Below are 16,795 nucleotides of genomic sequence, written 5' to 3' on the forward strand. Positions count from 1 at the left end.
GAGGAAAAAAACCATTAGAATTGATCAAGCACAAATGTGCAAGACAACAAATACAGTTGAATATTTCTGGAGACGGCTCAAATACACATTTTTCACGGATTGTAAAAGTTCAAACTGCTTTGTATTGTGTCCTATCGTACCATGCTGTACATTAGTAAAAATCCTTTTGCTTAAAGAAGGAAACATAAAAAAGTAATTATTTTAAGAGGACGGTCTCCTGTTTTCACTTCACAGGCCTGTGAAAGCACATAAATGTCTTTGAGCATGGGCTTACTACTTGATATATACGGATTAGCTACACTTAAGTGTAAAGCCTGATGTCACCAGAAAATTAAGACTGCTGGTTGTAAACCCTAAAAATGTGTTTCACAGAGGAAAACAAGGTGGGGGCAATGGTTCAAATAAATTTCCTCACTTAGGAAACGAGAGTATTTTTGTGTTTAGAATGGCATCACAAATAAATTCTGCTCTTGCAGGTTTTGAGCTTGCATACACCAGAAACTGAAAGCCATGAATGAATATGCCATTAGAGAGTAACCATATACAGAGTTGGAGAGTGACTTCGTAACTAGCAAGTATACCATTTCATTTACTTTTTACTTGTGACTGTTAATTCAAAGAAATGTAACTACACTAGACTCTCTATAATGAAAACAATGCTATTACAAATTTATAGCAGTTGTGAGGTTAAGTCATGATCCTTAAGGCCTGTTTACACAATACATTAACACGTACAAGTCAATGTCTGTTTGGATGAATGATTTTTGTGGACCAGAATGGAACATGTACGAATGCGTGAACCAAATTAGAACAGGTTCTATTTTCTGTGCATCCATTAGTACAAGTTGGGTGGTTACACGGTGCATTTTGACTTTCATTCTCGCATCCATACATTTAGACATTAACCTATATGTGTTAATGTACCTTGTAAATAGGCCTTAAGGAATGGGATATGTTAACATGTTACAACATTATGAACCTAGGTCAGGGTCCCAACAGCATCAAAGAATTGTTGTTACAAAGTTTGATGCACACACTACAGGGTGTAAAACATCCACATTTCTACAAATCGGTGAACTATGCCGAACACCCCCCTCCATTTGCCCAAGAATTTTTTTAATTTCCAGGCAAACAATGCATGTTTTACAAAAGCAGTTAGGCTTGGATGAGGGTATAGAGTTTCCAAAGGATTAGCAGACCTAGAAGGACACTGAAAGTGCCCGAGGTCTGGAAGGGGTGGATTGATCATATGAAATAAAGATTGAGGCTTCTTTTTTCTCAAATGAAGTAGAGAGGATGTGAAAACCTCATTTTCCAGAATAACTCACACACATTAAATATCTTTCCGTTCATCAGGGAATATCCATTGAAACAATTTTGTCTTGAAAGCAAGGGATCTTCCACTAAAACCAATTTAAGTCATACATTCTTTTGAGGAAAATGGGAGTGGTCTACCTCTTAATCTACTAAATGACAGTTTTAGTGCATTAATCAAGTGTACATGAAACTGAGACAGGCGATAAGGGGGAGTGACAGGGAGTGATTGTCATTCCCTATGAGCTGGAAGTTTATTTAACATTAGTTTAACCCCTCATCGCATTTATAGTGTGCTTTTCAAAAATATCGTCAGTGATTTTGCCATCCACATCCCTCACAGATTAAGAGTACGGAGTAGCTGAATGATATTTACACTCCGTGTATGTGATCATGTTGAGCCCCTGACACTTACCATAGTTAAACAAGAATTTTTGCAAGAAAAATTGAATACGCATCAGGAATCTATCTGTGGACTAATGGATTTTAATTGGACCAACAGCCGGGTGAGGGGCATGACTCTCTGGCAGAATACGATACGAATCATCACAACAGGCAATATCTAATCCACCACTGCCAAAAACACCCATAAATATACTCTCCTCATGTTAATAATTAGTGCATGATGGGAGTTCCAAGAGAATCAAAGAGTTTTTAAGGGAAGACACTAGCAGGAAATTCTTAAGCTGGGCCTCGGTGAGAGAATCCACTGTACCAATCAGTATGACCAAGAACCTTACAATGAGGACGGTAATCTTGGTGCGCTTCTTCTGGTCATTTGCTCAAGTTTGGATCACAAGTTAATGTGGTTTCTAATTTTGCCAATAGTCAGCACTGGCCTGGCATGGTAGGCAGCTTCGTAGCCATTTTGCAATTAGTTGTAATGGTGGCAAATTGAACATCCCTTAAAAATCGAAGATTATTCAGGAAAAATTGGTTTCATGGATCTGTTTTGAGGCAGGGTACTCTTCTGAAAACGCATGTAAGAAGAGGAATAATAAAATTCAGGGTGTGAAGAACAGTAGTTTATTTCAAGCTAAAGTAAGTAAACATGAGTCATTGTCATCCGCCATTGCAATTGAGAGCAAATCTGAAGTTATCATGCTCCTAATTTTGTGGGTTAATTCCCAGTATTTCAATTAATTATATAAACAGTGAATATTTATATATTACAAAGATACGTTTTCAGGAGTCCCAGCTTAAAAAATAGAGGAAGGCTTCTCCAAGGAAGGACAGGCTTTGGTACTTACCAATCAAGTATCTGAGCTGCACTTTTGCCCTGAATATATCACAGATATCACATACTTGATCATTTACGCATAAAATTATTTTTATTTGTGAATATTAGTGACAACATTGTTTTTATTGTTTTGGTATTCATCTTCAAGCACGACTTGTTAACATCAATTGCATTATTGTTTGCCACAAATCCCCACTCCCACAAATGTAATTATATAATTAAAAAATCTAAGGCCTAATCTATGGCCTAAAATCACATGTGAGACCATTTAAATGCATTGGTAGAGAAATAACCCTAGATCAAGCAGATGTCATAGAAGAAATTATCATGAGTGCTTGTGAATTTGTATGACATACTTCTGTGCTTTCTAGTGTCAATGTCCCGGGAAATGATTACATATAGAAGTGTGAATGTTTGCCACTTGCTATTACCGTATATCTCCGAATATAGTCCCCCCCCGAATATAGTCCCCCCCCCCAATTTTGAGACCTCAGTTTTGGGAAAAATTTTAAAATGTAAAGGAAGGCAATTTTTCTGTGGTTAGCAAGTTAAGATTCTAGATTCGATAAAAACCATTTTTTTCTATGAAGATTAAGAACAAATCTGTTCACATATAATCCATCATAACAAAATAACTATACCTAAAACATGTTGCGATTCATTGCATGTGTCAGTAATTTATAGTTCCTTAACCAGATGTAATGAAGAAATGAGAAAATTTTTAAGTATCCAAGGCTATTGTATTTTTTTAAACATTCACAAATTATTAATATTTTTGATTTACAAATGACTACAAACAATGTCAATATATATATAAGCTTTCACTTAAAGCTATTAAACAGTATTGCATTTGGCCCTGAAACTTCCTTAGATCCAGTGTAACACAACCATCAAGTCATCACAAATCCAAGTGACTAGAAGAATTAAGGAAATCTAAATAAAATTGTGATAAATAAATTATAAATATTATAAAAATATTGCCATCAAATGCCTGCTTAGTAAAATACAGGACTTACAAATATCAAAGTAATAAAATTAAGAAATAAACTTTTTCCAACAAACATTAAAACTGAAAAAATATGATATCTCCTTAGTTATTAAAATGGAATAAACTTTTTGATTTCTCAATCATCTTTTTCAAATGAATCACAACTTCCAGTCTCATCAGAGGAATCATTTTCTTCTCCTGGATTCCAATCCTCATCACTCTCCTCTGAATCTGATTTTTCCCAAGTAATATCATCTTCTGACCCATCAAGTAGGTTAGAAATGCAGCATTTTTTGAAACTCTTGATTATCACAGTTTCTTTGACTGAACTCCAGGCATTTAATATCCACTGCGCAACCATTGCCAGAGATGGTCTCCTTAATTTTCCTCCCTGTGTATATTCTTTTTGACCCATAACCATCCACTCATTATAATTTCTTTTAAATTCATCTTTGAATGGTTTGTTAACCGATACATCCAAAGGTTGTAGTTGACTGGTTAAACCCCCTGGGATGACAACCATATCTGTTTTGCCTTTTGCTAGCTCTATCTTCACGCTTTCAGTTATGTGGCCCCTAAACGAGTCCAGAACCAGCATGGATGGGATATTTAAAAGGGCACCTGGCCTCTTTTTCCAAACAACTTTTATCCAATCCAGGACCAATTCTTGCGTCATCCATCCATTTTCTTGAACTCTTACATGCATTCCTGGGGGAAATTTTTCTTTTGGCATAGTTTTTCTTTTAAAAATGATGTATGGAGGTAGTTTTCTCCCGTCAGCAGTGATAGCAAGCATGCAAGTCACTCGATTCTTTTCGTGTCCCGAAGTTTTGACCAGCACTGATTTTGCTCCCTTCTCTTCCACTGTTGTTGAATTCGGCATGTCAATAAAAACTGGAGTTTCATCTGCATTTCCCATTTGCCCCAATAAATATCCTTGCCTTTGCCGCAGTTGGATGACATACCTTTGGTAGGCAATAATTTTCTCCTCATAGCAAACCGGAAGACGCTGTGCAAGTGATGTTCGTCGTCGTAGTGTGAAGCCATTACGCTTCATCATTCTTCTCAACCAGCCTGCACTTGCTCTGAACTTATCCCTCGGAATTCCGCTGTCCTGGGCAATTTTCAATGCCTCGTCGCGAATCATTGCATAAGTCACACAAAGAGCTTCTGCTCTGCATTTGCGCACGAATTTGACAATATTTTCCTCTAGTTCTTGGAATCTGCCGCATCGAGGCCCCCGAAATGACTTACGCGATGTACTAGCGCTTTGCAAGCGAGGTAACTGCGCTTTCCAAAGTCGCACCGACTTTCTTTCCACGCCAAATTTTTCAGCCGCCATGTGAATACTATGATTAACGGCGTATTCTGCAACGGCTATTTTTAAATTTGCATCAAAACTCCGTCGTTGATGGCTTCTTATCTGCCGCAGGGTTGATCCTCGTCTTTCTACTTGATCCATCGTGTCACTGTTAAACGTAAAATTATATTTAATAAAGAAAATATCGCGGAAATAATTGCGAAACATTATGCGACGTAATTTATCGATCCTACTAACCCTGGCGAATTGAAGATATTCCTCAAAAAATTTATCACACTTTCGATGCTGAGTCGCTGGATTTCGAACAACTGTAGTAATGCCGGCGCTTCTAATTGTTGAGCACATTGATTTAAAGCCGTCGATTATTGCGCCTTTTCAGAAACAAATGCATCAACTATTGCGCATTCTTGTTCTGTGAAGGCGGTAAGAGCAGTGGTTGTAAACACGAACCGCACGGGCACATGGACGTATAGTTGCTGCGGACGTAGTGAAATGCTAAATCGTCACGAAAGGTTCACTTTATCTGTTTATTTTTCGCAATGATTTAAATTGTGTAACTATTAAATGAGTTCTATTAAATGAGCGGCGGGTACATATACTATTGATTCAATTCTAGTGTTCGATTAATGTAATGATAGTGTGTTTAGTTTTGATTTTAATTATTTATTGTTTTGCGTCATTAAGTGATCAGTGCCGATTGAATTATTCTAACAATACTTTTCCAAGAAAAATTAACGGCTAACCGATGGATTCCGTGAAAACGCATATCCAATATGCTATTTGAATCGGAAGAATCGTATCTCTACAACATTAATGGTAAAAATTGCCTTAATTTCCAGTAAAACGTGGCAGTATTTACTCACATCTCCGATTATAATCCTCATAAATATACTCAAAGAGAAAGACTACGAGAACATTAGCTATTATGCCGTTATTTATAACTTGATGGTCACCTTTAGTATGCTAACTGGATTTCACTCGAATATAGTCCCCCCCCCTTACTTTTACTCGGGCATTTTTGGAAAAAAAGGGGGGACTATATTCGGAGATATACGGTATTTGCATGTTACTTTAACCACCTTTGCGATGATATGACTCTGAATGAATATACTGGATTGGTGTAAATTTGTGATATATCACTGATAGAATAAAGAATATGCCCTATTCTAGTGCAATGTATGCTGTTTTATAGTACAATTTCTTGTTGTTTCAAGCAATCATTCTGTTTATTTACCCTTTCCTTCCGTTGGAATACAAGGTATGTACTCAGTGGTCTTATAATAAAGAAACCTATTTTTAAGTCACTTTATGTGTTTGTTAAGTATGGTGAAGGAGATAGATTGCTTGAAACAAAATCCATGAGCACTGATATTGGCTTCAATGAGTGTGAGGGTCTATGTATAATGTTATTTGCATTCTCCTGAAATATGGTAGTGTGTTGCATGTTAAATGGGTGGGGCTGTCTGTGCCCATGAACGAATGCTTGCAAGGGTATTTATTTGCAGAATGAAGGTAAGAAAGAGTAAGGAATTTTCATTATAAAGCTCATTCTCTGCTGCTCACAAAAAGTATTGTAGTTACGAAGAAAGTGAACAGAATGAGCATGAAAATGTTTCAAAAATGTAGCATCAATCTCGCGTAGCAGACGAGTCGCTTTTTTCTAAATGTAATATGATATCAGAACCTAACTTACCATAGTCCACCATGGATACCTATGGCCTATTGTAATGAGAGATGTCAAAGTATTATGTTACATTCCTAAAATGAAGAAGTATACAGTAGACTCTTGTCAATACAAACAACGTTATTACCAAGTTCTCGTTCTGAAGAAGCAAATCGGAGGTCCCGACAAAAATGCCTATCCAAGCTATAGGCAAAGAAACGCTATTACGACATTTTCGTTTTTACAAAATTACAAACCCCAGTCCCGGTCGTTATAAAATGAACTTTATTACAAAGTTCCACGTATAAGCAACGGCATTTAGGTGGATATTCACTATGCTAATTTTAAATAACCGCGCTACGTTTAAGTTCTTGTGTACGGTGCCCAAGAGCGTATAATATGGTTCTTTATTCAATGTACACGCAACATCATATAATAAGCTCTATTCCTGTGGAGTCATGGTGACCCACTCATAACCACTCGTAACTTGGACGTGCAGTTAGTCCTCTTCCTACGCACATTCCATTTACCGATTTTCAGGGAACAAAAATTAGGTACGAGCATTCAAAATTTTCAAATTTCGAATTTTGTGCCTTTCGATTCGGCCGATGCTACACAGAGTGGCATAGACAAACTCTCACTGTGGGCACAATTTGAACAAAGTATGATTGAATCAAGCGTGAATTTGGGAACTGTTCAGCATTTCGCCTGTTTTTCATCACCAGGGGGAGCTATTTTTTTGGCTCCGGATGCATCGCACGCCCAGAGGGATCAGTTTGTCACAATCAAGAGTTAGCGCATAAGTGTGGTGCAGTGTTGCTTTCTGCAGGATAACCGTACTCCGAGATTCCTTGCATGCAGTCCGGACGGCGAGAGTTGCCCGATGACGGCACAGTAGGAGGGGCGGATATCCCTGCGCCAGTACAGTTTACAGCCAATCACTGTACTCCAAATGCACCTCACACCCTCGCCTAGTCATACAACATTGTCAAATGCATAAGGAGCACTGAAATAAGCCTGATCCACCAAAACAAACCCTTTCTTCGAATCACCAAAACAAGAGATTCTTCCTCTGAGTCTTCTTCACGGAACCCTTTGTAGGCACTTCCTTTTCTTACCTGGCAACCTTGCCCCTACCCCGACCTAGACCATTCTGCGTGTCAGAGGACAACTCTCGGCGGCCGTACTGTAGGTTTATCTACTTAGGAACAAGGTCTTGGAACGCATCCAGTTCGTGTATCAGACTTACTATATTCGGGAAAATATCAACCCTCTATTGTGTCATGCCGCATTCTTCTGTTGAGAAACTGAAACGAATTTTCCTGTTTATATATATTTCCGCGTAATTTAATCATGTTTATTAAATACTGTTTTTTTCCGACAATTCCTGAAAGAAATATTAATTCGAACTTCGTTGTTACAAACCTCCGGTTTTTCGGTCCCGTGAACTTTGTAATAACGAGTCTACTGTATATTTTTTATATATTCATATGACATACTGATACGTCAACGGATAGTGTAATACGACTGTAACATCAGCGAAGTTAATTAATGCTCCTGCAATGTAAATTTTATGTTACATTAAAAAGTGTCGGTAGGCTATAACACCAGCTGATAGCTTTTTTCAAAATACTCTGTCAAGGTATTATGGTAGACAACCTTGGGTGCTGCAAATTTCTTGAATAATCATTCATTTCTCGATTTTCTTCCTTCATTATTTCATGCATCTGAGGTAAATTGGCAGATTTTCAACTTTTTCAGACAGTAACAACCGTTTCTTGTGGAGGGAACCGGTGTAAATAAAATTTCACTTACAAGGGGAGACCACGAAACTTGCTCCGCCTTTTTCAATGCCGTATTTTTTATGGCCTTCGGAATGGTGAACACGTCCCTGAACTAGTAGTGGTTCCATTGAATGGGCCTTAGTTTGGCTGTAATTAATTAATTTTCAAGCGGTACTTTTCACAAGCCACGTATAGTTCCATGATATCGCACCAATCAGCAGGCGGGTCAGGTGGGGTAGTGGAAGCGTTTACGGCTACCACCCAGGGGACCAGGGTTCGGGGCTCCGTGATGGCTGTATATTTTGTTGCCTTCATTGTGATCATATGACATCAACTTTTTCATTAATTTTAATTGCGACAAGCATAGACATGAGACTATTTTTTTATCACCATAATGGCGTTTAGGTAGTGTCATTGAAGAAGTGTCATTTCAAACACGGTGATACGACGACTACACTAGCAAGTGTTGGTGTGCGCCAAAATGTTAATTTTTTCATTGCTCATACTGATCAACTTCCACATTAAAAATGAAAACCACTCTTGTGAGAGCACATGCCATTAAAGGATAGCGGCGATCAACAACATGCGTACAGACATAATTAATAAGAACACAAAACGATTATAAAATACCATATTTCTCGAACACTTGTAATTCACTTTACTCCAAAGGGAGTTTACTTACACAGTACCTATGTGCTAAAAGAACCATTCCAAAATATAATTTCCATTAATAAATAGGATGAAATAAAAGTTGATGACCCTGGACCGGGTGTGGTGGCGTATAAACTACGTCAATCTTCGAAAACCAAGGATTTCAACATCGTACGTACATTCTGGGCTAGAATGGTCTAGTGTATTCCTACAATGTACTTTGACTGTCTATATTGCAAGTTTTCAAAGTTCGAGGTATTGTAGCTAATTTTTTTAGATCAGCAAGAGGAACCCGTAACACGTGGCGTATAAATTATGCCGCGCGACCGGCTGTGTACCACCTGTGTACCTTTATATCTGTATCACCTATAAATCTACAAGCTTTTACTAATTTCTACAAATAAAGATTAATTTTAACAAAAATCGAGTGTTATCATATATGCATATAACATGGGCAAAGTACGCCACTCGCCCGGTTGTGTAGAAATAACAGTCGCGCCATAGTCTCATGTCTAAGCGCCTGGTTCTTGCATCAATTGCTTTATTTGATATGAAGACAAATAGTGAAATGTTAACATAAGGATAAGGAAATTTCTCAACAAACCGTGCTCTTAGGTCATTAGAAAAATATCCTTGCTACAAACAATTTCAACATAACTTAGTTTTCTGCATCCTAAAACAAAAGCAGTAATAGTTGTGCTGCAAAAATTGCTCTAATGATGCCATTCAAAAGGGAAAAGACAAGCACCTTCACAGCTAGGAGAAATCTCAGGAAAAACTATGTCCCACCCTTTCTAGATAGGGGCTTACACAGAGGTTGACCTTGGAATGGAGGAGAGAGAGCATCTCCTGGGTAACTGCATCGTAAATATTGCCTCTGTGGAGGTGACTGGGGACTGGGTTAACAACTGGCACACAATGTGAAGCCTCGAGGGAGGTTTGAGTAGGGTCAGAGATTATCCAAGAAATTCCAAGTCTGCGTGAGCACTCTGAATAGCTGCCCTCTGAATATACAACAGGATGCCATGGAACCAACAAGGTCAAATACAAGGGTGAATCAATAAAATTCTTCTATCTCTGCTTTTCATGGAATGAGTGAGGGCCATCTGAATGATTCAAACCCATGAAGAATCCAGTTTCCACACGTGCAGGAAAGCAAGTAATGTGGCAAAGAATCGCATGCTCTGGTGCTCATATCATGGCCATCATTTGGCAAGAATCAGAATATAAAAAAGGAGGGGAGTTCCATGCAATAGGCAATATTTTCCATGTGCTTCACTTCAATGATAAATTCTATGCCCGAAAAACTGTCTCACAGCTTACATAATAATGGTTGATCTTTCAAGTATGCCATTCACTTCTCGTGCTGTCAATTAACTGCAACACAGTTAGTTGTTAATAGCATTGAATCATTTAATAAATAAAAGTGCTACGATCTTTTATTTCTTTAAGCGCGACCACAGCGATGCTTGGAAAACAGGAACACAGAACTCCCGTGAAGGCAACGGGCATGCGATCATGCCAACGCGCAGCAGCGGCTATACGAAACCAGGACTTATGGTAAATTGTCTATGCAGGCAAGTGCCCGGCTATGACTCATGCTATCTTTACTTCCAATTCTCCCGCTGCTTTCACTTCTAATTTTCCCTTCCTCACCAGATTGACCTTGACTGTTCTCAGCGTAAACATGCCCGAGGGCGACAACCTCCGGCTCCCTTGAGCCGCATTCACCCATATGCAAGTCAAGGGCAATAATTGCACGTTTGTGATATGAAATATACATATGACGATCGTAGATAACATTTTTTGCCAATTACGATTAGTTTACAATTCAAGAATCTTTGAAAATTACTTAAAACTTTTTTTTCCTAATGCTGATCGTTGTCTGCAATGCTATATCAGACGTCCAATTAACTTGAAACATTTCTTGTAAGCAACCGGTGTAGCCATGCACTAAAATGCAAATATCCTGCAGCTTTTGCATCCAATTTTATTATGTTTTACAAAGTTCGAGGAAAACATCAAAGGATTATGAACTCATGCACGGATAATCCACAACACGGATAAGCCGCACCCAGATAATCGTGAGTCTGCTGCATTTAAGAGGATTCAATATTTTACCAAATTCTACCGCCTCTTTCTTTGTGCTATGCAAGACATCAAATATTTTTACCTTATCTTTATTTCATTAAATGTTCATTACCAAAAACATATCTATTCTTTCATAATTGCAGTATGGTAAATCTCAATGCCTTATCCACTTATGTGTCAGAGCATTAGTTATTCTATTGTGAATTCTGAGAAAAAGTTGATGAATTTCTCCGTAAGTTGACTTTAAGTTACTGGATAGGCAGTGGATTATAGGTAAAATGCATTATTTTTAATGCAAAATAAAGGGTTTTTAATTGTTACAAAGCAAAATTAGGGCCTTGCGTGACATCACAAAAAATTTCCCCAAAGGAGCTAACTACCCTCGCAACTGTAACAGGTTAATTTTTGACGTTGTAACCGGCACTTATAACAGAATTTTATAACAGCTACCGAGCCAAAATAAATACTTTTCCACTTTGCACAACTTTGACAATGTGACTTTGAGTGCAACCTGCAACATACAGCTCACCAGATAGTTAACATTACAACATGTTTCGTTAAGAATTTTTGGTCCATTCAACTGGGATAATTTAAGGTTCTACTGTCTATGCGACTTAATTAGCAGAAATTAGTGCATTTCAATTATAAACCGAGCAAAATAACTAAATTTTTCATACTAGACACATTTGGTACAATGCTTATCATAGGCTTTGTAAGTGATGTGATAGCAACACCAGCTTTGCAGGAATAATATCTCATTTCTCCTCCAGTTAGGCTTTTCTTCACTTAAAAGTAACAGGTTCCTGTCACCACCTATAGACTTCTACTGGGAGACTATTTTCAGATAAGGATGTATTTCCCTAACGCTAGCTATGTATGCTTCCTCTCAAACTCATTAGAACAGCCTGCTTGAAATATTTACTCTATGTTTCCCACAGATTTGTTTCATAAATTAGTTTCACACAAAATCTAACAACAAATCAAAAATTTCATGAAATCAAATGCATTTGAACATATAAACATCAATATTAGAAAGAGCATTAACATGAAGACAAAATTGTCTATTGGAAGTGAAGTGCATAAAACAAATTGAAATTAAAATGAAAATTTAGGAGAAGTTCATTAAAGACTTATAAATACAATTCTATGACTGTACTAGGCAAAGTCTACAGCCAAAAGTAATCAAACTTCAACTATCAGTAGAATTCCCTGAATAAAATCAAGTGAGAGGAATGCAAGCAGATAAATAATGAAGAACCATTCAAAATTGCTATTAAAATGGTAGTAATCCCTCCGAAAGATCACAAACACTTATAAAATTCAAAACTGGAAAGATAAAAATTATCATTGCAAGAAAATATGAAGCAACCATTTTCATAGGGAAACATCATCACCATTCCTAATCACTGAAGAGCAGTGCCAAAGATATTGTGACTGCCTCATTATTTCAATGAAAAGGCTCATTCATTTACTGCAAATCAAGCAAAAATATTTGACTCACTTGTGCTCCGGAGTCCAAAAGAAGTCTTGCAACTTCTACATGCCCATCCATGGAAGCTTCCATCAGAGCAGTATGCATCTCATCAGTCTTATGTTCCTGAAAGAGAAAGAATGATGAAACTTAGTTCAGATCCAAATGCATTAACTGAGAAAATTTGCCATGAAATTGCCACACCCAACCAATCTGTTCATAGAAAAAATATAAAAAGATCAAGGTAGCATAATAGCAGCTTTTGGGTTGTGCACCACATTATGAACATGCTAGGAAATGGTTGTGAATTTGAGTTTAGAGTGTCAGATTCACATCACACCAAGGTTTGAATATCTTAATTAAAGGCTCAATGAACACAGCAAAAAACAGAAAGTTATGTCATAAAAATCACTGTAACATAAGCAGGACGCAAGAATACTTGGGAGCAGCCAGTATTGTAAATGAGCCACTTCAGTTTGTGATAAAATGGCACAGTTAAGGGCATATTCTCTTTGCAATTGCTTTTCAGTCTGCAAGCTTTTACAACCTTGACTCTTAAAGGCTGCTTACAACAAGCAATGAATTCACTATCCCCTACTTGCAGTCATTCATACAACCCGGGCCTCTTTCATAAAATTTAGGAAATTAACTTTGCTACTTCACACTCGTGCATGTGTCCACTGTCCAAAACTGTCACGTTAAATGACACCATTTTCACCTAGCCATAGCACACACAACAGATTTTAGCTAAATATTTCTAAAACTTTTGAGGAACTAAAATACAATTTCAAACAAATAACTAATCTCACTAGCACCATGGCTTTAGAATTCCAACAGTAATTGCCCCTGAGATGATCAAATCATTTACTAATTTCCACTGGCTTTGCATTAAACATGATATTAATTGCGATTTTCAAACTACAGTAAATTGCATCATTATCTAACTAGATGCATAGCTATGCAACAAATTATCTATAAAATTAGAATGCCCAGCTTTTTCATAAAAACTCTGATTTTGTCTACAATGGCCAGAGGAGGAATGATCTTTGATTCATTTACATATATCACAGTTAAAAAAGATCACACATTGATGGCATTTGTCTAATACACATAAGATGCATTGGACTCTTTCACAATAGAAATCACTTTTGCACATTCTTAAGTGAACATAATTTACTGCTGCTAGCCCTTTTACTCTCAGTTACAGGGAAAGTAATGCATGCAAGATTTGATATTTGAGGGAAAGCAGAGTATTTATCATAATTGAAACTGAGTTTATATTTTTAAGACAAAATAAAATGAGAATCACAAGGAGCTGTGCGTCCTGTACCAAAGGAATCCTGAAGGCAGAGGTGGCAAATATGGGGACACCACAAAATCCTTGAAATGTCATCATTCTTAATTTACGTACTTTTTCTTATACAATGGCTTCCATTAGTAGTTAACCTCATCAGTATACTTATATTATGTCAGACAAGAGATTTTCAGGCCTGGATTCTGTATTGCATATTTTTTTCATGGAAAATTGCAGGAGAATATGATGCTAAGTTTCTGATAGCCGGCCTCCCCCACATACAAGAGCACTCTTCAGATGGGTGCATGTGGGTCATCTCTACTGAAAACTTTACTAAGCCACTGCTTCCTGCAGGCATGGAGAACAAAAAAAGTATGACAACTGTTGATAGGCAAGGATCTAAGGAAGATATATTTTCTGGTAGGATGTAAAGATATAAGCATTGAAGGATTCCAAATCTGAGGTTAAGGAGTGTGCTAAAAAGTTACTTGCTGTTACTGTTGTTCATACACCTGTGGCACACCTTTCCTTGACCATACTTCAAGCAAGAGTAGTTCTCTAAAAATAGCAGTTTAATTCGTAAGATAAAGAGTAGCTTAAAGAGAAAATTGGAGTGTATTCCCTGTAAGTGGAATGGTGTTTATGATGGGTCACACAGGAAGAAATTCATTTTGGTGAGCCATTTGAACGACAGAAGTGTGCCATCACAGCTGCAATAGCTTCCAATTCTGTTCTGAGTGAGAGGTAATAGAGCTCTAAGAGATATCCTAAGTTCTTCCTCTGGTTTCTGCTCAGCATGGATGAAGAATATGCTTTTGTTGAGTCAGTAATTCTGCCAGGAGTTTACTCTCTTGTGATAAGATGGAGTACTTGAAAAGCAGTGATGAGTACACATTGACTGAAATTCGAAATGTTATAGTATCACCCTAAGTGATATCTATTTTCCACATTAATTAAATCAGTTGGATTTCTATGATATAATATAATGCCACAGTTTACCACCTCATACCCTCAGGATTCCTGTTCGTGACCTTCAGTTCTACAATCTGTAACTTTCTTTCTTACGGTAAATGAATAAATACGTCAGCAAGCACCGTAGAAGCAGTACTTTGATGTCCAGGAACCAAACAGTATTTACATTGAGCACTACTCATGACTGAATGCAGCCAAAATGCAAAACAATGAACCATCCTTAAAAAGGCCTATGATTAACATGTAAAAAAATTTCGTATACCGATGCCAAAGAGTCCCTGCCAAAGCAGTCACACGGGAAAAATATGCTTACTTCACCAGCCACGCTGGCAGGCTCGCAGTCTTTATAAAAGGCCCTCATCAATATGGCCAGGGCAGCTTTGTTTGGGTAGAATGCACAAGTCTGCATGTCAGGTTGACTACAGTGAACCTCGATCTATCGCTCCCAAATTGATCGTTTTCCCGCACTCATCGTTCACCATTCCTGGTCCCAAATAAAGTCCCTTAGAGACAATGTAACTTTTTCCCACACCCATCGCTTGAAGATCACAGTCCTGATGTATAATTTTCCCACAGCCATCATTTGTCGAAAATGAGACGAAGTACTTACAATGTGTCATTTATGTGTTTAAATCTTCCCAAGAGATGGAACTACCATAGGGAGAAGCTCCGTGCCGTAGGATAGTAACTACCTAGCACATTTCCCAAAATCCACCATCCCCCTCCCATCAGCCCTCAGCTCCCCCTTCGACGCTTTCCTCCTCTCCAGAATCAAACTGAAGGCCCCAGCTCATGCAGGGTTCATATTACAAAGAAAATATCAAGTTACAGAAGAATAATAGGAATGTGTTTCATGCTTCCCTTTTTCTCCCCCACTGAACTTTTTCAGCCTACCTGCTTCAAAGTTCCCCATCTCTGGAAGTCAACTGCTGCATGAGTCATCTACTAGCTCAAAATGTGTCTAACACTGACTTTCGGCAACTGATAATGCACCTTTACTGGATATATATTAATAATGTGCGGGTCATATAAAAAAGAATAAGACCAAACACGACATATTTCTGACATTATTTAAGCATTTTAATAAAGGAAATAGTTGGTTTAATACAACGGAGACATGGCTAAACTTGATATGCTCACAGCTGAGCTTTTCGGAAGTTGATGTGTCATCTTTTTCCGAAAATAGATATCAGGTTACAATTTATGAATTATGCTATATATCTCTCTAGTCACAATCCCTGTCTCCCTGTCACCAATTCGAATTCATCTGCTTATCTGGTAAGAACTTTCAAAGATGGCCTGAAAATAATTGAAGAAGAAAAGAATTCGGGGGAGAAGTGCGTGAATATTGCACAATGCCTCGGGTGGTCCGCTAGCACATGACAGTAGAAGTGGGGATAGAATGAGCTACCTGATGAAAACAAGAAGTTGGATGAAGCCGAGTGCCAGATGGGCGTGCTGATGAAATGGCATTTGGTAGATAAGAATATATACATCAGACAGAAATACATCATAGCAGATTAAATGCCGATACAGCATGCAATCATTTTTTGGGAGGTGGTGTGTTCCCTTAGGATATTTGAAAGAGATATTAGTTGAATCAACAATATGCCCAAAGTGTTTCCATAAAATTCAAATATTCCATCAATCAGCTGAATTCCTGTTTGAATCCTTTAAAGAAAATCACAACTCCACGCCTAAATCCTGTGTTTCCTGCTATATAGGCAACCTGGTCAAGCCATCCCACATTCGTTTTTTTTGTCCATCCCCTTGAAAAATGATAGATCAAGGTTCCATTGTATCATCAATAAGGGGCAGTGTCAAGAGCTTGCCAATGCTGCACACTAGGCTGCACGGCATTGTGCCCCAGCAGTGGCGAGAGATCAAGGCACAGCACCAGGCTGATCAGTGCCAGTCTGTGCCAGAGCTAGGCAGAGATCTTGCCACATCACATTATCACCAGGGTATTTATTTTCTTTTCCATTTTCAAAAATTCTTGGTCATCA

General features: G+C 37.9%; 1 protein-coding gene across 10 annotated transcripts in view; it reads right to left on the minus strand.

Annotated features, from left to right (window-relative positions):
- The window catches only part of LOC124170897, a 122,480-nt gene that overhangs the window by 93,127 nt on the left and 12,558 nt on the right, over window positions 1–16,795 (minus strand). For all 10 annotated transcript variants that reach the window (XM_046549937.1, XM_046549941.1, XM_046549940.1 and 7 more), the window contains exon 8: window positions 12,554–12,649. In XM_046549937.1, coding sequence (XP_046405893.1) covers window positions 12,554–12,649 — 96 coding nt within the window. The remainder of the gene's footprint in view (window positions 1–12,553; window positions 12,650–16,795) is intronic.

The sequence above is a fragment of the Ischnura elegans genome, chromosome X (genome assembly GCF_921293095.1).
Source record: "Ischnura elegans chromosome X, ioIscEleg1.1, whole genome shotgun sequence".
Taxonomy (NCBI): domain Eukaryota; kingdom Metazoa; phylum Arthropoda; class Insecta; order Odonata; family Coenagrionidae; genus Ischnura; species Ischnura elegans.